We start from the raw sequence: 20,869 nt of genomic DNA on the forward strand, positions 1-20,869 counted from the left end.
GAAATCCGACGAGTTCGCTTTGGATTCACGTGATGTGACCATCTGTGGGCATACCTTGCATCCAGCTTTTCCGCAGGGATGGCGCCCTGATTGAATTTTGGCGGTGTTTGTTTTTGCTCTGACAAGAATGTCCATCATAATTTTATCCCTGCGGTACACCACGTGAGGTGGCTTCGCGAAAATAGAAGTTAGTCGTTTGCTTTGCCTGATTATGTAGAAATGGCGGGAAAGTAAGTTGTTGATTCGTGGCTCTGATGAGGAGTAAGTTAGTACAAGGTTCGTTTGAGAAGGCGTTTTAGATACTCTGTTTGGTCCCTTAATTATATCATTCCTGTTCACGTTGCGAGCACGTAGTATGGCATCGTCAATTATGTCTTCCGGATAATTTTGTTTCAATTAGGAATGCTTTAGGTGTTCTGGGCGTAACTTGGGGGTACAGGAGCCGGAAGCTGTTGTGGGTAGTACGCAGGCATGACCTCCCCTATTTCCTGCTCAATCGCTCGGCGGATGGGGGGGAAAATGGTAGTGGCCGATTGTTGAGCAGCCGGTGGGTGGGCAAAGGGCAGGAGAGAGAACTGCCGTGCGATTTCCTCACGTATGAAGGACTTGAGGTCTGCCAGCAGTGCCACCTGGTCACAGCTCGCCTCCAAGCCTGCAAGCCCTGCATCTCGTGGTGTGGAGCGACGGGTCATCGAACGCTGCCGGCGGAGCTCCTCGTAGCTCTGGCACAGCGTGATGACCTCAGCTACTGTGCCTGGGTTTTTGGCAAACAACATCATGAAGGCATCATCGGCAATGCCCTTCATGACGTTCCGGATCTTGTCTGATTCGGACATGCTGTCGTTGGATTTCTTGCATAGGTCCAGGACGTCTTCAATGTAACTGGTGAATGATTCACCGGCCTGCTGAGCGCGTTCGCGTAAGCGCTGCTCGGCTTGCAGCTTACGATGTGCAGGGCGGCCAAAAACGTTGGTGATAGCGGTCTTAAAATCGGACCAGGTTGCGAAATCAGACGCGTGGTTGTTATACCACATGCCGGCCACACCCGCGAGGTAGAAAACCAGGTTGCCGAGTTTACCTGACTCGTCCCAATCATTGGGGACGCTGACGCGTTCGTACATGGCGAGCCAGTCCTCGACGTCGGTGCCATCCGCGCCGGTGAAGACAGGTGGGTCGCGAATGCGGGGGACACCGGAACATGGCGTCGGCGCAGGAGGTAGCGTTTGCTGGGTGGCGTCTTGTTGCATGGTTGAAGGCACGGTACGGGATCTAAGCTCCAAGAGCATCGAATGTGGACCGAAGATGTTTGAAGGGCACAGCACTCTCCACCAAAATGTTAAGGCGTTTATTAGCCGGCCCACAGCGAGCAAGCACAATGGCGACAGTAACGGCCAAGACCGGGCTCTCAGCGCGAGCGGCGTCCTTGTTGGGTAGCCCCACTAGAAGGTACTCAAGAGTTCGACCCATTTCATAGTTCGGAGGCTTCGCTACAATATATATATATATATATATATATATATATATATATATATATATATATATATATATATATATATATATATATATATATATATATATATATATTTAAAAGGGACATATAATCAGCTGCCTGCTCATAATAAGTTCACGTGCTACGTGACGCCAAAACATGCGCATAAGAGTGTTTTCACACTCGTCGTTTGGCTTATAGATGGCGCTGACTGTCACTCCTACTTCTAAATTCACATATAAACCCAGAAAAGTGGACGGTCGGAAGGCCGCTGTGGTAGCTCAGTGGTTAGAGCATCGAACACGTTATTCGAAGGTCGTTGGTTCGATTCCTGCTCACGGTTGGTTATTTTTCATGTACTTTTCTTTCTTCTTATTTACATTCCATTGGTTCTAATACCTTCTCCATTACATTCCTTGGGATTACTGTCTGTTATATCTCATTAATATTGTGTTAAAACACGGAAAAACGAGCCCTTAGGTATACACTCCTTTCCCTTATTATATATATATATATATATATATATTAGAAGCCCCGCCGCCGTGATATAGGTCGTCTAGTGGCTAAGGTACTCGGCTGCTAACCCGCAGTTTGCGGGTTCGTATCCCGGCTGCGACGGCTGCAATTACGACAGAGGCGGAACTGTTGTAGGGCCGTGTGCTCAGATTTGGGTGCACGTTAAAGAACCCCAGGTGGTCGTAATTTCCGGAGCCCTCCGCTACGCGTCTCTCATAATCATCTGGTGGTTTTCTGACGTTAAACCCCACATATCAATGAAAACGTAAGTAACTAAATTTTATAATTGAGAAGCGACCTCGGCACGCAGAATTTAACATGGCACCACTGATGTGTGAGCTTGAGGCGTTAACCACCCAGGCATGAAGAAGCACCTCTTCTTGGCTTCAAACAATGAGCTATGAAATGCGAAGAACTTCTTAGCGAACATCGGCAACTTAGAGCAAATCTATCTATCTATCTAGCTATATATATATATATATATATATATATATATATATATATATATATATATATATATATATATATATATATATATATATATATATATGTCTATCTAGCCGCCTACGACTATAGCTCTCCTGGGCGTTTCGATAACGATATCCATACCAAACTTGGTATGGCATAACATGAGTTTATGACGACCATAAGTGACTAGTACTAACATGAAAATGATGACATATTTATAACGTGATGGTTTATATTTCATGGACTTGCTTCTCGTACGGTGCTTTTTTTTCACATGACATATTGCGAAACATGTATGGTATGACATGACTGCATGCCGAACATGAGTGACAAGTTCCTAACGTGGAAATAATGACATGCATGTCATATAAGTAATGATGACACCTGATACGCTCATGGTGCGCTCGTGGTCATTTCGCTAGCTTCACATATACCAATTTCTTGTTACCTTACGTCAATAGATGACGAAGGTATATGACTTGTGGAAACATGATAATCATGATATGAGTATCATGTAGCATCAATACATGCTACGTTCATAGTCGACTCGTTGTCATTTCGTTAGCTTCACATCTATCTAATTGGGTGTTACAGGACGCAAATGAACGACGATGATAAATGACACGTCCAAACATCACTATCATGATATCTGTGTCATGTAAAACATGACTACATGCTACACTCACAGCGTGCTCATGGCCATTTTGCAAGCTTCATATATACGAAATTTGGCATTACGGGATGTGAATAGCAGAAGATTATAAATGTCTGGCACAAACATGGTAATCTTGACATGGAAGTTAAGTACGTCATTATTTACGTCCACGTCGTAACGTTGTGCTGAATTTAATGTAACCATTCAACCTTCCTAATTCGTGCTTCGCATGTCATCGATTCCCACTACGCATGGAATATGCAAGCTTTTTTTAGCTTCGTATTGAGCGATAAGCCTCCTTCATTTCATTTGAGTTATTGGTTTTCTCCCCGTTCTCGCATCGTGCCAGTACCAGCATTTACAGCGATTTGCCTGTTTGCTCATCTGCTCACCGGCATCTCCTCGGTGAGAAGACACCGGGGAGATGCCGAGCAGACGACGCGACGCGGATGAATGCATGTGTAAAAGGTAATCAGCCTTTCTGTTGGCTAAGAAGCATTGTAGCCTTGATAGTGCTGAAAGGAACCTATGGATGGTGTATAGGTTGCACCCCATAGAGTTATAAAAGCTCAATTGTGCCCAGTAACATGAATACCGGTCTCCAACTATATACTCGACAGCGTCTATAGACCAGTTTAGGGACTGCTTCTCCTCAAATTCACGAGTTTGTCGGCCGACGCTGTCCAAACACCACCTCATCACGTAAAAAAACAGCTGTACCATTCCGACAGAACTCATACCATGTTGATCAGAAAAAACGTGAGGCAATACAGGAGAAGGTTAATAAGATGCTCGAGGATGATGTAATACAACCATGAAAACTTTTGGGCGTCGCCTGTGGTGTTTGTCGAAAAGAAAGATGGTAGCCTGCGTTTTTGCATCGATTACCGTAAGCTAAACCATGTTGCTAAGTAAGATGTTAATCTATTGCCACGGGTCGATAACTCTCTGGCAAAGCTAGGGCATGCACGTTAACTTTCATCTATGAATCTTAAAAGCAGATACTGGCAAATAGAAGTTGATAAACGTAACCATAAGAAGAACGCTTTTATGACGCCTGATGGGCTTTACGAATTCAAAATACTCCTTTTCGGTTTATGGTCGGCCCAGCCACGTTTCAAAGACTTATGGATACTGTTTTGACCGGTCTCAAGTGCAAAACGTGTCTTGTGTACTTCGACGACGTGCTTGTTTTTTCAGCTATGTTCAAAGAACACCTAAAACGACTGCTGTCGGTTTTTCAAGCCATACGGTGGGCAGGACTTGGACATGTGCTCAGTCGCGAAGGTGTTCACCTGGCCCGGATAAAGCTGCTGCGGTCTCAAACTTTGCGAATCCCACAGATAAGAAGAGAGTCACACGTTTCCAGCTTTTCTGCGCCAACTACAGGCCATTCATGGCACACTTTGTGCGCGTCGCCTTTCCACTCCCCCGCCTAACAAGAGAATATGTTGAGTTTATATTGAGCGAGGAGTCAGAAGCAGTCTTTAACAACTTTTGGCCGCGTCTACAAACTCCGCCAGTGCTCGCTTACTTTAATGAGGATGCACCATCAGCCGTACACACAGACGCCAGCAATGTGAGCCTAGGTGCTGTTTTGGTCCAGAGTGAAGACAATGCCGAGCGAGTGGTTGCTTACGCTAGCTGGACCTTGTCATGAGCCGAGTCCAAATACTCTACTTCAGAGAAGGAATGTCTGGTGCCTTTGTGTAGTCGTAATGCTTTGCGCATCATTATATAGCCGCGCTTTCCAAGTGGTAAGTGGTCACCACTCCCTTGGTTGGCTGGCCAACATGAAAGATACCTCTGGACGTTTGGCGCGCTGGAGCTTACGTCTTAAAGAGTACAACATGAAAATAGTCTATAAATTGGAAAGGCAGCATTTAGATGCCAACTTCCTTTCCAAGATCACTGAAGCAATCAATGATCACAGAAGACGAAGAAGGCGTCGGTTTTTGGGGAGTTCTCAATGTGACTGTGATCTCTCGGCAACGGCAAGACGATCAGGAGTTTCACTCATTCATTCAGGTGTTAAAAGGACGAGGCACAAGTGCACCGAGAGTGCTTTTCAGAAGTTTATCAGCATTCTGCTTACGCAAAAGCATACTGTACAAGAAGAATTTCTCTTCAACAGAAAAGAATTTTCTTTTGGCAGTTCCAGAACTCGCTGTAAGGAAATCTTGCAAGCGTACCATAACCAAGCCACCTCGGACACCCTCGGTTATACGCGAACATTGCCATGAGTAAGGGAAAGCTACTCCTGGCCAAAACATCTAGCGGAGGTGAAGCATTACGTTAGAGTTTGTATTTGAAGGCTCCACCGGATAAACCTGCTTGGATGGTACAGCCTATTTCAGTGCCCGAAACTCTGTTTTCACAGATTGGCATGGACCTCTTAGGTTCATTTCCAGTATCACATAATGCAGCCAGTGGATCATAGTCACGACTGATAATCTCACCAGATACGCTGAAACCAAGGCGACTACGCGTGGCACTGCAGCTGTAGCGGCACGATACTTTATTGAAAACATTGTCCTGAGATACGGCGCTGCCGCGGTAAAGTCAAATCGGAATCAACTGCCTTCACAGCTTAGCTTCTTCACACGATGCTTACACTCAGTGGCACAGCGCATACGAAGACGACAGCTTATCACGCACAAACGATGGACTCACTGAACTCCTCAACAAAACTATTGCAGACATGCTTCGCATGTACGTCGACGTGGAACACTAGAATTGGGACAAAGTTTTGCCATACGCCGCTTTCGCATATACTACAGCCCGCCGGGAAACCACGAGAATGACTCCGTTCTGACTGATCGATGGCCGAGAAGTGACTACATTGCTACACGCTACGCTGCACCATAATAACAATGATTCGGAGACAGGTGCCGCAGACTTCACTGAGCGTGCCGAGTAAAGCGAGGCAATTTGCCTGGGTTAGAATTACCAGGCAACAAGAACGCGATGCCCAGCGGTATACAATCTCCGTCATAGATTTGTAGCTTATACACCAGGGAAAATAGTCTCAGTTTAGTCACCTGTGCGACACCGAGGTTCATCGGGGAAACTTCTACGCCGATACTTTGGACCGTATAAAGTACTGCGCTGTCTCAGCGATGTCGCCTACGAGGTCGTTGCTGATAGTTAATTGTGCCCAAGACTCCATTAGCGCCTGCCTGAGACTGTGAACGTGGTGCGCATGAAGCCGCATCTTTCCGACTGATGTGTATATAGGCCAGCTAATTGCACATCGACTGCTACTTGGTGAGCATTGAGACGACGCTCTCTCTGGAGGAAGGCTTATGCCACGTCCGTATTTTGTCCAGCTATGCGCTGGCGTCAATGAGGACGACGACCAATCTACACGACGAAAAAACAAAAGAAGCAGTTCATTTGGCCGAGTCCACCTTCGGTGTCTCTGACAGCACATCGTCCTTCTGTTCTTTCTAATAAATCCCCTGTATTTTGTGAACTGCGTCCATATTATTACTAGGTGAGGGCTACAGTACGTTAAGTTAGTGCAAGGGAAACGATACCACCGGTAGTTCTTTCACGTGCGCTTAAGTAAAAGTGCACGGGCCTCCAGCATTTTCGCCTTCATCGAAACCGCGACTGCCGCAGTCGGGATTGAGCCGCACTGTATAGATATACGAGGGTCAGAGTATAAGCAATAATGATTTCCCATCTTTTTTTTCTAATTTAGAAAAAATAAACATGTTTTGCTTTATGTTTTCCACATATTCAGTTTTTTATATGTATCACGCAATATCCATTCAAAAGGTAATGAAAATAATGAATGCAAAGACGGTTGCTGCTCAGCAGCTAGAAAAACCAATTACTTGACATGTTCTCTAAATTAAGCACTCTTCATGCTCTCCATTATAACATATCTGAAATTCCCATAGTAGAGTACCAAGTACGCTAAATCGTTAACCAATTTTTTTAAACACACAGGCCCTTTTGCTTGAAAATAATGACAGCTGACCGCATCATGGTTGTGCAGACTGTTTTTTTTAACATTTGAATAATTTACGCAACGTTCTTTATGGCCACATTATTATACAAATAAAATCGTGTTAAATAATTGTGTCGTGCTGTAACCAAGAAGGCTCTATAATAAACCTTTTACCACGCCATCGCGTCACCATAATAAGCTGAAATGGAGCAGGGAGGCAATGTGCAAATCATCCGTATTTTTTTCGTAAATGCATTAAGGTGTCACATTTTTCCGGCAACACGACCGTATGCAGTAACTGCGAAATACAGGTTTGCAGCCTCTGAACGGCGCGGCGCCACCACTAGATAATTCAATAAGATTCCCAAGTACACTCGGGCAATTTTTTTTTGGTTGTGCACAGAAGAAATCCTTTCTCACACACAACCATGACACAGCGCTTGTGGCGGTGCCATATTGCGGCGCATGTTATGTTGATGTGCACTTGGTTTAAATCTAAAATGACTGTCAGCAATGCTCGGCACTGATCGTGTGTCATTTTTTCAGAAGCTCCACGGTTACAATAGACCGTTCGCTTAAGATTGTGCGCAGGCCGCAAATAGTCAACTTAATGCCAGATCTTGCACGAGCACCACCGATAAGGCTGGAAAGTTCGAAGCTTGACGGTGTGCCGAAGCGACAATAAGTTTAAGAGACAAAGCTTCTTAGGGTCAAGCCTTGTCTCGTCGTCGGCGCATAACCTCCGAGATTGCGGGCGCGATCTCGGAGGTTGTGGTTGGCGTGACATAGTACTTAGAGTGCCCGCTAAAGGCACTGCGGTGCAGGCTCACTCCGCCATGGAGAAAGGAAAGCTAACAAGAGGCCCGCGCAATGCGAGTTGCACAGCGAAAAGTGTGGCGAAAGTTGCGTGCTTTTGCAGAGGGGTTGTGGGAAAGGGTGGGCACGCCGGCGCCTCTGGTTGTCTGCATCACCACTCGTATGACCGCGTTGTTGATAACCTTTTGGAATTCTTAATGTGCACTTTTATGCAGCTCTTGCAATTCACAGATGATGCAATGCAGTAGAAGCTTACAGTTAGCGTCAGTCTTCACGGCTGCGAGTTTAGGTTATATTAGTTGAGGTCGAAAGTGGTCGCTTTAGAAGCTCGTGGCCACTTCTCCGAAAATGGTTAGCGCTGCAGCTTCGCTGTTTTCCTTCGGCACTGTGCTGTTGGGAGCCTCAGCGAAGGAAGCGTATAACTTCAAGACGAGAACAGCAGCGTCCACGGCTCCTAATGCGAAATGTGGTGGTGAGCCATTCTCGTGTACGACGTGTACAACTATCGGAAAGCAATATGTGGCCCACTGTTTTCACCGGAGCTAGCCGAATCAAGAATAAGATGTGCCTGCCACAGTAAGATGATTTATTGTTCGAACTATCCCTTCATGTTTACGTTTGCGCTCGGTACGCGCTCGGTACCCTTCATCTTTGGCCAAGATTTTGTTTTATATTGGTCGCAGTCGGCGCACGCGAGCTGCTGCAACCAATACTCGTGCGCGCGTATTGTGACACACATGGCAAAGAATGATTCGCAGGGGCTTCATCTGGCTAAATAGCGAGACAAATTAAATAACATTATTCTATTACGATATGTTCCATACGCCGAATTACTGTATCTGCAGAAGAACAGAGCCTGTCATGGTGATTCTCCGGCCTACTCACGCCGTTGCTTTCTTTCCCTCAGCAGATGAAAGACGAAGTGCAAAGCTGCAAGTGTATAGTAGATTCAAAATATGAACTGTAGTGAGGCTGCGATTGGCACACAGGCGCTATACAAGCATCGCCGGACTTTTGCTAGTAAACAAAAGTCTCACTTTCCCAGCTCGTCTATCAAATGGCGTTGGCGGTGTCGCTCGGCAAGTCCAAAATCAACTTGTGCAGCTCGCCTCCCTCTCGCTGGCACCCGTTCCGCATGTGCGAGGCACTGTAGCGTGTCCATCATTGCGAGGAGGAATCCTCTACTCTTCCCTACTTCCGGCTTCACAAAGTGTGACGCAACAGCCTCTATTCAGTTTATTCTTTCCTCCATGACCTCCCCGCTCTCAAACTCTTTCGTCGACAGGAAAGACAATAAAACGCTCGCTCGCGGTACGGGCTCTGGGTTTCAATGGACACCACAAGGGCGCTGCGATGTTCGCTTCTGGCGCGCGATCTCTCTCTCGATCTGTCTCTTTTCGAAAGCAGACACTATGACAACAGTGCGGCAAAACTGCACGCGTAGCTCAGGGCTCGCAGAGCGGCTGCAGTACGGCACCGCAGACAAGCGGATACCGAATGGCGGGCTTTCGGAACTGCAGCAAAACTATAGCGCCGCCAGGCTAACCAAGAGTTGAGGCTCACGAAGCTACCGCAGCACGGCAGCACATACTCGTATATAAGGAGGCTGTAAGGGCTTCCGAAGCTGTAGCGGTATGTCGCCGCCGGCGAACGAACTTGGAGGCAATGAAAGCGCAGGATCGGCTGCAAAACGCGACAAGCGTTACGTAAGGCTACTGCTTTCCGTCCATACTTGATCACTTACCCGCTTCGAACCGGGTAAATGAAACGAACAGGAATGTTTGAATCGTTTCCGGGCAAATGTTTCCCGCAATTTGTCAACTCATGCTTTTCACTTCGTGATTATGCGGTGATTTTTTATCGACTGCTCGCCGTTGTGCAGTCTGTTTTACTGTAGTCTTGCCTTCAGTTTCACTGCCACAAGTTCTGCCAAATACAGAGTATCATCTTCAACACGCCGACTGCCCCCTTCGCAACGCAAGGACCACGTGGCTGTATAATAATACCGCAAGACTATGACAAGGAGCTTGTACAGCAAATAAATGGTGGCGACTGTATAATCCACAGTGACAGCAGCAGTAATAATAACGGTAGTAACGAAGCATTAACCATAGTTATCTCGGTGTAGGCTTGGTTGCGGTGTCGTCATGATCATATTTTAACCATATTAGATTTAGAACAGCTGCATACATTTAGGAACATTTTTTACTTGAAAAATAAGAATGTTTTACGCGCATATTTTGGTTTCTTGATTCGATATTACAGTTTATCCGAATACTCACTTGCTTTACCGCCCCGCTGTGGTGGTCTAGTGGTTAAGGTACTCGGCTGCTGACCCGCAGGTTACGGGATCGAATCCCGACTGCGGCGGCTGCATTTCCGTTGGAGGCGGAAATGTTTTAGGCCCGTGTGCTCAGATTTGAGTGCATGTTAAAGAGCCCCAAGTGGTCGAAATTTCCGGAGCCTTCCACTACGGCGTCTCTCATAATCAAATGGCGGTTTCGTGACGTTAAGCTCCACCTATCAATCAATCAATCACTTGCTTCACCGCCAATTCGGTCGTAGCCGAGCCTCCACGGTCACCCTAACGGTCAAAGCCTGAACACCCTAGCCACTCCTGCTGACGTACCCCTCTTTGAAGAGCTTCGCTGCGTTTTCTAGTGCCTTCCTGTGAAAGTATACACTATCAAGATAAAGTGATACAATTGATAAATTGAATCACACTGCAGTAATACGGGCGGAAAGGTTGCTCGAGCTGTTGGAGCCGAAATCAAGCACAGTAACGGTGAAGGTGTGAGCACTCACAGCGGTATAATGCGAGCTCTGTGCGCGAGTGGTGGAGTTATGTCGTCACTTCCTGCTAGGCATCCTATTTGGGTGCTCTACCTATCCAGCGTTGATCTCGCATAGTGTACACTCCTTTTTTATGCTTTCAGGTTTGCCCCGCCGCGGTGGTCTAGTGGCAAAGGTACTCGACTCTTGACCCGTAAGTCACGGCATCGAATTCCGGCTTTGGCAGCTGTATTTCCGTGGAGCCGGAAATGCTGTATGCCCGTGTGCTCAGGTTTGGGTGCACGTTAGAGAACCCCAGGTGGTCAAAATTTCCGGAGCCCTCCACTACGGCGTCATAATCTTATGGTAGTTCTGGGACGTTAAACCCCACTTAACAATCAATCCTGCTTCTAGGTAGAAAGTAGAAGTAACAGCAAGCAGTACCAATTCGTGACAGCCTCATTGACGAATTACGCATTACATATATACAATCACATGATCAAACAGCTTTAAGGCGCCACACGCGGCTCACATCACCGGAATGCAGATGGCGCGGGAGGTATTGCCAAAGACGTGGATCCAGTTCTCAACCCGAGCGTTAGTCCAGGACAGGCGCGACTTCGCCGAACTGCGACGCATGGCACAGACTGTGTTGGAAGGCGTGAGGAACGACTACCGCATGGTGGTAAGGTGGCGCACGCAGATGGGCAAAGTGGAGGTGCTTGAACACCTGAATGTTCTGCGCTGGCGCCTTCCAGACGAGCGCGACTACGACTACGACTGGTCCTCCCATTCTTCGCCTCTACTGCGCCCCAAACCAAACAGGTGACGTTAATTCTTGCTAATACACCCGCAATTGCTTGCCGCCTTCTGTAAAAGCCGACACTCTAGTTGCACGAGTGCATCCTGTAGTATTGAGAGCACACCGAATTCTCCTACGGCTATTTCAAAGCACGATGTGACCAGTTCCTTTTCCTGTCTGGAATGTTTCGCGCCACTTTGCTTACAATGAAAACACAGTTTTGACAGAACAATTACCCATATGCAGCTGCTCACAGAACTGGTTTTAAGATAATGCCGTTCGTAAGAACAAGTGCGACACTGCAGTTATTCCTCCCATACCGTTATTGAAATGCACCTGCTAGCGGCAGGGAACACTTACAAAGAGATTTGTGAACCAGCTCCTAATGTAATGAAAACTCTTTCAATTACTATACTAGCTACGGCGTTTATCACAAGCCCCTTTGAGTCTCGAATTCGTAAATGCTTCAGCCCCCAATGCAAGAACGGAGGTCATTCAGCGTTCCATCAGAAGTCACTGGAAGCACTCCCCATCCTCTGTGCTCGCGAATGATTTGCGTATTTGCAAGGTTAATTTGCATCATACGGCGTCTTGATTCGCCTTTTATTGCTGAGCGGCCTTTCAAAGGGAAGCAGAGCCCCTTTTTCTTGCATGCCTTTATGGCGTGTGAGGACCATTTCAAGCCTGCTCAATTCGAACAACGAAGTGAGATTTCTCAATAGTGGGCACTAATAGCGCTTTTCGGGAGAAAATAAGATGAATCTGTGGCCACAGGTTTGCTTGAAAGGCCGAGCCATACCATCTCCAGCCAACTAAATAATCATACCATTTTCAGGACCTGGTAGGTGGGTCAACATTGCAAGTAGCGACTTTCCTTGCAATGCTAAGATATCCCTGCTTCGCCGCAGTGCTTGATCATATATAGCTTCACTTTCTTCTCCGTCTTTTTTCTGTCACTAAAGTACAAGCAAACGTATGAGGCGAAGGCATCATATTCAGCACTGAAGAGATGCAATTCGATGGTACAGATTCACTTGAGGACCCTCAAGGCAGTTTTTACTAAAAAAATTATCCTTTTAACAAAAAGACCCACTTAGCAACAAAAACAAGCTCGTCTGACATGCATCAACATGTCTGCCATGGACAACCATTACGTGTTCAGCTTCACCGTTTAAGTTATGAGCAGCAAATGAAAGTAACATGTACAAAGTATTCGTTTCCATTTTTACATTATATACACATTTTAAAATACATAGCATCACATGCTCCAATAATAAATACAGCTCTAAGCCTAATTCAACCAAAATCAACCGGCAGTAATGAACATGAGTCAATGAAGGGGCACTTAACAGAAACTAAGACATTATTTTTTAGGGGCGAAGTTCCTGAAGGCGTGGGTCTGTCCATCCCTTGTATGTATGTACGTGACCGCCTATAGTTCTACCTTTGGCAACTTCCCACTACTTCATCCTTGAAAACATCCCACTACTCTCTATCACCTATCCACCACTTCACCGACCATAAAGCGAATACTGTTGAGAAGTAGCCAATACTAAATGTAAGATTGTCGTTTACTTGTGCCCAGGTGTGCGTCGAAAAACCATAGATTGTTTCATTGTGTCGATCTCTTGTTTTTACGTGACCACCTATAGTTTCTTTGCAAACTGACCACTACTTCGTCCTTGCAAACATCCCACTACTCCCCATCACCGATCTATTACTTCCCGACCATAAAACAGTTATAATGAAGGAGAAACGGAAGCGACGTATAGCTACCAGTTACGAATTATAGCACTCTGAAACGCGGTTTCGAAAACACAGCACGGTTTATAAATGCATCTCCGCCATTGTCCCAACTACTTGCTCCTTTCTCCTCAGCAGAATACCCCCTACTAGCTTATGTCCCAAGTGTGTCGTGCCAGAAGAAAAGTATGCCACAGTAGCCCCCCCCCCCCGCACCCAAGTGGCCGTAGGCACTTGAAGAAAAAAAAAGATCAGACGGAGCTTGTCAGAATGGGTGCCGACTTGATCCTTTCAATGCTGACTGTGTCTTCATGCCCATTATTCAGGATCGTAAAATGATGTTCAAAACACTTGATGACTGGGAAAGGACCGTCATAGCGTGGCTGAAGAGCACGGCGAGACGCATCGACACGAACAAGAACGTGTGAAGATGTCTGTAGGTTTGCCGGCAGAAAAACGTCGTTCTTAGTGTGAGCTGAAGTTGGTGATGAGCGCAAGTTTTGCATGAAGATCCACAGACGCTGGACGAAATAAGATGGATTCGAAATACTCTGCGTAGTAACGGGGCTAACGAGGTCACGAGGCAAACGGAATGTGCAGCCATAAACCATCTCGGCTACAGAGCAGGCAAGTTCTGGTCAAAGTGTTGAACGCAGGCTGAGAAGCACGATAGGGAGGTATGATACCCAATCTTCAGCGTGAGGCTGCGAGGTGAGTGCTGCTTTTAGATGATGGTGGAGTCTCTCCACTAAGCCATTTGATGCTGGATAGTATGCAGTTGTGCGAATACGCGCACAACCCAGTAGAGATGTGACAGAGGTGAAAAGCGCTGACTCAAACTGTCTGCCTCGATCAGTAGTCACCGTTGATGGTACACCGAAACGGCTAATCTAGGTAGAAAGAGAGGTACGAGCAAGTATTTCTGCCGTGATGTCAGGCATTGGAGCTGCTTCAGGCCACAGTGTACCTGTCAATACACGTAAGCAAATGCGTATTTCCCCGACGTGGAGGTAATGGCCCGACAATGTCCAAATGAATGGTGTCGAAACGTGCATCAGGGAGAGGGAATTTTCCCCATGAAGGCTTGGTGTGCCGTTGCACCTTGATACGCTGACATGCTCTGCAAGTGCGAACCCAGTCACGAATGTTAGCACGTATGTGCGGCCAGACATAGCGTTCAGTGACCAGATGTTGCGTAGCACTTACGCCTAGATGGCAGATGGAGTGGAGGGTGTCAAAAACAGCACGACGAAGCTGTGAAGGAACATAGATACGAGTGCAGTTGTGTGAAACATCGCACCAGAGCGTAACGTCGTCGTCGGGAAAGTTCACTTGTTCCAGTCGGAGGGAAGTAGAGGATCGGAGTCGTGGAAGCTCATCGTCTAATGCCTGTGCTTCCGCGAGCAAGGACAATGAAAAGTCTGTGGTGCCTGTCGTGGCATTGATGGTAATACGACCGAGAGCGTCCGCTGCACTGTTAAAGCTGCCTTTTACATAACGTATGTCTGTGGTGAATTCGGCAATGAAAGCCATGTGTAGAAGTTCTCTAGGAGTGTGCGTGGCACTGCAGGAACGTAAAGCCGAAACAAGGGGCTTGTGGTCGGTAAGAATGGCAAATTGTCGCCCTTCAAGGAAGTACCTGAAATGCTTTACCGCAAGGTAGGCCGCGAGGAGCTCCCGTCCGAAAGTACTATATCGGCGCTCAGTGTCGCGTAACTTGCGGGAAAAGAAGGAAATCGGAGTCCATGCACCATTGGTTCATTGATGAAGAGCGGCCCCAACTGCTTCTGAAGAAGCGTCCACCATGAGGCTAGTGGGACCAGTTGGTGAAGGGCGGTGCAGGAGGGTGGCCTGGGCGAGCTTGGTCGTAACGGCGGCAAAAGCGTGATCCGCGACCGTGTCCCAGGGAAGTGCGGCTGACTCGGCTTGCGCAGTCGAGAGTGGTGCTTCCAGAGGCTGCAGCAGTGTAGAGCATATAGGGATGAAGCGGCGATAAAAATTGACGTGTCCGAGAAAACGTCGTAGACTGCATATGGACGTGGGAGGCGGGTACTAGAGGATAGCTTGAACCTTGTCAGGTAGAGGAGTGATGTCATCTTTAGTGATCTGATGTCCGAGGAATACTATATCTGAGACTCCAAACTGACACTTTTCTACATTGATGACAAGTTCGTAATCACGCAGTCGAGTGAAAAGCTAACGTAGATGTGCCTTGTGCGTTTCAGCGTCCTTGCTGGCAACGAGAAGATCGTCAATATAGGCGAAACAAAACGGCAAGCCTCCTGTCACTTCGTCTATAAAACGCTGAAATGCCTGAGCTGCGTTTCTCAAAGCGAAGGGCATTCGTAAATACTCAAAGAGCCCAAATGGGGTAATTATTGCAGTTTAAGGAATGTCAGAAGGCTCAACTGGGATCTGGTGATAAGCTTTCACAAGATCAATCTTCGAGTATACAGTTGTGCCGGTTACAAAGGCAGTACAGTCCTGGATATTGGGTAACGGGTATCGATCTGGAACGATGACTGCAGTGAGAGCTCGATAATCACCACAGCGCCGCCAGTCATTGTTCTTCTTGGGAACTATGTGTAGCGCTGACGACCACGAGCTTGATGACGGACGAATGATTTGCTACTGTAACATATGCTCAAACTCGTTGCGAGCAATTCGAAGTTTATCAGGGCCAAGTCGGCGAGGGTGGAAGTGAACCGGTGGGCCTGTGGTAACGATGCAGTTGGTCACAGTGTACTTGGGGATCTTATTTAGAGCGTTGTAATCTCCGGAAACTCGTTGAGCAGAGCTGTGTATGGTGACTTAGGCGGTTTCACGAAAGTGGAGTTTAGGGCCGTAGCGCGTGACAGAAAACCATTGACCGACAAGCCGCTATAGCTATCCACCAGGTGACAGCGGTTCATATCCACGAGCAGATGAAAATGCCTTAAGAAATCGGCACCTAATATTGTGTAGCGTACGTCTGCTATCCAAAATAACCACCGCAGTTTCCTCTTAAGACCGAGACCAAAGTCCGAGACTTCTGTCAGTCAGTTAGGATGACCGAAGAATTGATCGCTTGTGAAGGAGTTGACTTCTCGCGAAGACGCCGGTCAGTTTTGAACGCTGGAATTATGCCGAATTCTGCTCCAGTGTCCACCAGCAAGCGCAGACCTGTGGTTCTGTCGGTGATGTGGAATAGGCGGCTTGATGCTTGGCCTTCATCGCCCGCCGCTGTTATTGACGATCGGCCAGGGCGTTTCCCATGCGCCATGAGCAAGGTGGCACACATCTGCGAGCCGCGGCCTGAAAACGCCAGTGACAATAGCATGGGTTCTGCGGTGAAAAGCAGTGCTCGGGCTAGTGGAGGGGCCGTTGCGGAGAAGCCGACGTGAGGGATGGTCTATGTGGACGAGGCTGGTCATTTAAGTTGCAAATGCTCAGAAATTACAGACGCAAGTTGGCGACTTCAGCTGCGAGATCTTTTACCGTTTCTCGAAGGGAATCTGCTTCGGAAATTGGAGAGGTGTGGGCAGCGTTTATGACTGCCGGAGCAACGTCCATCATGTCATCGGCCATTTCTGCCAGCTCCGACAGCAGCTTATCCTGAGCTGGGACAAGAGCCATTTGCATGGCAGGTGTAAGACGCTGTAGAAAGAACTCACGTAGTATGGATATTTCCAAGCCGCCCAGCTGGTCCTCAAGCAGGTGCTGCAGGTGACTTGAAAACTGTGTGGGATGGCGGTCCTCGAGCTCTTCGTTGCACAGAAGTTGCTGAATGCGCCTATGCTTAGGCGGAACGAGTCGGTGAAGAAGAGCATGTTTGACTCTGGTATATGGAGCGTCACCAGGCGGGCCCACGAGGATATCGCGTATTTCGCCCATTGCCTGTGGCGGCAACGCTTCAACGAGGAGCTCATGCTTGCGAACTTCTGACGTGATGCGATGAACGCGGAACTTGTTCTCGATTTCAATGAGCCATAGGGAGGGATCGGCAAGCCACAGCTGTGGTAGCGTCATGGTAGCAGTACCTCCAACAACACCCGAAGAGGGTACATGGCCGGGTGCAGTGGCAGCGGTACCAGGGCTGAGGCAGTTGAGATGCTCACGCTGCTTCATGGAAGGTCGCGTTCGTAGTCCGGGTCACCAATAAAATAGCACTCTGAAACGCGGTTTTGAAAACACAGCGTGGTTTATTTATGCGTCTGCCCCGTTGTCCCAACTACTTCCTCCTTTCTCCTCAGCAGAATACCCACTACTAGCTAATGTCCCAAGTGTGTCGTGCCAGAAGAAGAAGAAAAGTATGCCACAGAATAATAAAATTTCTGCAGTTTGGATCAAGTTGACATGTTCTCATATGAATATATACAGTGTTTGTCACGTCTTTCATGATGTAGTGGGCAATATTCGAGGATTGCTCATGGTTTGGCGATAAAACCTTCCAGCGCTTCGCCCTCTCATCATCATTCACTCCGTGTGTGTGCTGTGATTTTTTATTTTGATTTTGTTCCCAAAATGCACTACTTAGGAAAAGACCAGGTAACCTATGGCAACGGTCATAGCGCGCTTCTCCTTCTAGTGGCAACTGTAGCTCTAAGACATTCAGCCGTAGAATATTATTTGTGCTGCTTCTAGGAAAAATAAAACATTGATAGCATACAGTAGACTTGCTAAAATTATCAACATCGCGTTCGTAGCAATTGCTGTCTTCTAATTACGAATGTTGATTAACGTTAAACTGACAAGCTTTTGTTCCAGAAATCGTAATAACCGTATTCTTATAAATTTAATGTTCCCAGTGCATTGCAGCATTAACCAATGTTTTTGGAACCAGTTTATAGAACGGGTTCTATAAACATTGGCATTAGCCATGTTAGGATATCGAATAAGGTAACAAAAACTGTGGATTTAGATGCTTTACTCTCTCGTTTTGTAAAGATCTGTTTCTCCAGCGCTTGAAGCTGGCGCGTTTGATAGTGCCTATGCCTGACGACTGCGTTCCCATTACAGGACGTATTTCTCGAGGGTAGCGTCGCTAAGGCTCCTGACTCGATCGGAAAGTGGGGACACTGCCTGTGTTGACGACATTCGCTCCGACCCGGAGTGCGTGGCGCCCGAGCGAGTGCTGGTGCGCTATGAGTACGACCGTAACCTTCTCTGGGTGACGCCCGGCACCATGGTGCAGCCGCTCTTCTACAGCGGCGCTGAACCTCACATTAATCTGGCCACGCTGGGTGCCATGCTGGCATACGAGCTGTGGAGCGCCGTCCGTCGACATGCCCCTGCGCAGCAACCACCTGGTGCGCCATCACGTGTTATAAATTCTCTATAAGCGCTATAGCCAAAGGTGCATTAGAGTTGTTCTGTGCTCAAGATTTTCTTTTATTCCTTCGACCCTAAAATGAGAATTTGTGAATGGAGATTATCATGCCGGCCAGGATTCCAGTTTGAATCACAAGGGTGGGAGAAGAATTAAGCTTCACATCTTATCCAATAACGACGAACTTTGGACGTCGAGCGTTGAGGAAAACCAAGAGCAACAATAAGTTTGTTCGTATTGAAATGGGCGTATCCATGATACATTGCCGTAACAGTAGAAATACACTCTTATCGGTTTGTCACACACCGCAAGCTCCATTTCCCTATGTCACTGTTTGCCTGACCTCTCAATAGCCTAAAAATAAAACCTTCACTTATTTGTTCATGCTACATGGGGCTAAATGAGTTGTTTAAGCATGACAATTATGAGTTGTTCTCGTATATTTAGCCAATAAGGTGGTATGGTCAAGTAAACTATAGTGGCGCACGGACACTGTCCAGCGCCAAAAATCGAATGTGCCATCAATGTTCTGTTTCGAATATGTTTGCGCAAATTTCATCTGGTCAAAAGAAAGTAGAACAAGATGTCGAAGAATTTCGTAATTCTGTCAACTCCCGATTCTAAACTATTGAATCGCGATTGGCAGTTCTGGAACAAGCACCACCTTTGCATAATGCTACATTTCACAACAACCTGCGCTGCCAAATTGAGAACTTAACTTCTACAGTCAACAAGCTCCCTTCAAGAAATGACGATTTAGAAAATCGATCACGCAGGAACATAAATATTATAGATGGTCTCGAGGAATGGTAAGATGAAAATGGCGATTCTTTACAGAAAAGCCTAAGGAGCTTCTTCTCAGAAACACTTGCAGTTGATTTTCTGCAGATCGAACGGTTCCACAGGATCAGTACATATTATGGTAGTAAACTTCACTGTTGTTCTTAGGCGTCATGATTTCTGCGAAAAGATCAAGGTGTTGAAAAATGACTTCAATCTAAAGGGCTCCAAACTGCGGATAATTGAAGACTTCTCGGAGCATATACGGTTTATTCTTTGTTATGCCTGCAAGTCCAGAGCGGACGTCCGTGCCTCTGAAAAAGGCAATCTGTGTCAAGGCCAGCCCGCCTGACGCGAACAACTCAACGGCGTAAACACGCGCGGCGCCTCTCTGGCGCGCACGTGCAGTGAGTCGGTGCTGCCAGCGAGCCCGTCGAGTAAACAACTGGCGTCTTCCTGTCTGGGGGGCGGCTGACGCAATGCGCGGCGACGTCACTCGTCTTTGTGTGCAGCCACCTGCAGCGCAGCCTCTCCAGATTCGATGAGAAAGAAGGACGTGGCCCAGCGGTGACCTCATTGGAGGATTCTGACCTCGCGACCAGCGGCGCTTCGGGTTGGACATTCGGGTTGGACCCGGGTCATATAAAAGAAGCTCTGCGGCGCGTCGAAGAGACCCCTTGGACAGCAGACCCCTTTTTACAGCGGACCCATTTAAGAGCAGGCCTATGTGTTAGAGAGGAGAGCTCGGCTCTTCGAGTCTTTGTCGGCCCCAGTGCCAAAATTGTAACGCCTCTGTATATATGCTGTACATAAACCTTGTTTAACTCACTGTCATTTCGTCTACTCGTCTATCAGCTCTGCGCAGAAGCAGTCGCGAGCTGAAAAACTTACGCTAGCAAACGGCTGGTGACCTTTCCGGCGGAGTTTGAAGCAGTGGCGCCTTCGGGACCGTGTTGGCGTCGCCGTCTTTCGAAACAGTGGTTGCAGCGGTGAGATTCGTAGCGCCCTTCGTAACGTCGTCGGGGGTGCGCTTCGCCACAGTGGTGGCATCTGCGGGATTTCGGAGGCGAGCTTCGCAACAGTGGTTGGCAGCTGCGGGATAGGCCGGCGTCAGCGACATCGATGCGGTGAGTGCCTGATGTTTTCCCCTCAGTTCACCAGACTACTCTAGCTCAGGTTGTAGTAGTTTAGAGAAGGGCTGTGTGAAGCATTAGAGTGAGCTTCGATCGTTTCAAGCAAAGTCAAATTTGAAACCAAAGTTAATGCGGAGGGGGTAAACACGGGAGTGTGAAAAATTGCTTGCGCGTCTTGCTAGTTGACTTATAGTGGGTACGGCAAGTAAATTGTTAACAGAGGCAAACAGCAAGAGGCTAGTGTGTACGATGGAGAACCTTAAAGGGAAGGAACTCATCAAAATTTGGGAGGAACTCGCCATTACTTTGGGCCGTGCGAAACGAAAGCAAGCGATCCTTGAGATCATGAAGGATGAGGGAGTGTCGGCTGAGGAAGTCGATGAGGCCTGGGCGGATATCAAAGCACGCCGCGAGGAGGCTGAAAGGCGA

The 20,869-nt window shown here is 47.5% G+C and overlaps 2 protein-coding genes across 2 annotated transcripts in view; one reads left to right on the forward strand and one right to left on the reverse strand.

Annotated features, from left to right (window-relative positions):
* Positions 1–11,503, forward strand: part of LOC142817601 (uncharacterized) — a 92,148-nt gene extending 80,645 nt beyond the window's left edge. Inside the window, exon 5 of the mRNA XM_075894660.1 lies at positions 11,222–11,503. Within this exon, the coding sequence (XP_075750775.1) occupies positions 11,222–11,503 (282 nt within the window). The remainder of the gene's footprint in view (positions 1–11,221) is intronic.
* Positions 11,504–16,253: 4,750 nt separating this feature from the next.
* LOC142817602 (uncharacterized) lies at positions 16,254–17,227 on the reverse strand. The gene is made up of 2 exons (XM_075894661.1): positions 16,873–17,227; positions 16,254–16,513 (listed from the first exon to the last, which is right to left on the reverse strand). The coding sequence occupies exons 1-2, from the start codon at positions 17,225–17,227 to the stop codon at positions 16,254–16,256; spliced, it is 615 nt and encodes a 204-aa protein (XP_075750776.1).
* Between the last annotated feature and the right edge of the window lie 3,642 nt (positions 17,228–20,869).

Source organism: Rhipicephalus microplus, chromosome 5, assembly GCF_043290135.1.
Source record: "Rhipicephalus microplus isolate Deutch F79 chromosome 5, USDA_Rmic, whole genome shotgun sequence".
Taxonomy (NCBI): Eukaryota; Metazoa; Arthropoda; class Arachnida; order Ixodida; family Ixodidae; genus Rhipicephalus; species Rhipicephalus microplus.

Coding starts and splice junctions, on each gene's coding strand:
- LOC142817602 (XM_075894661.1), bottom strand. CDS start 17,227: ATGACGCTACCACAGCTGTGGCTTGCCGATCCCTCCCTATGGCTCATT. Junction 16,514..16,872: donor CTTGGAAATATCCATACTAC/GTGAGTTCTTTC, acceptor TGGCGTTTTCAG/GCCGCGGCTCGCAGATGTGT.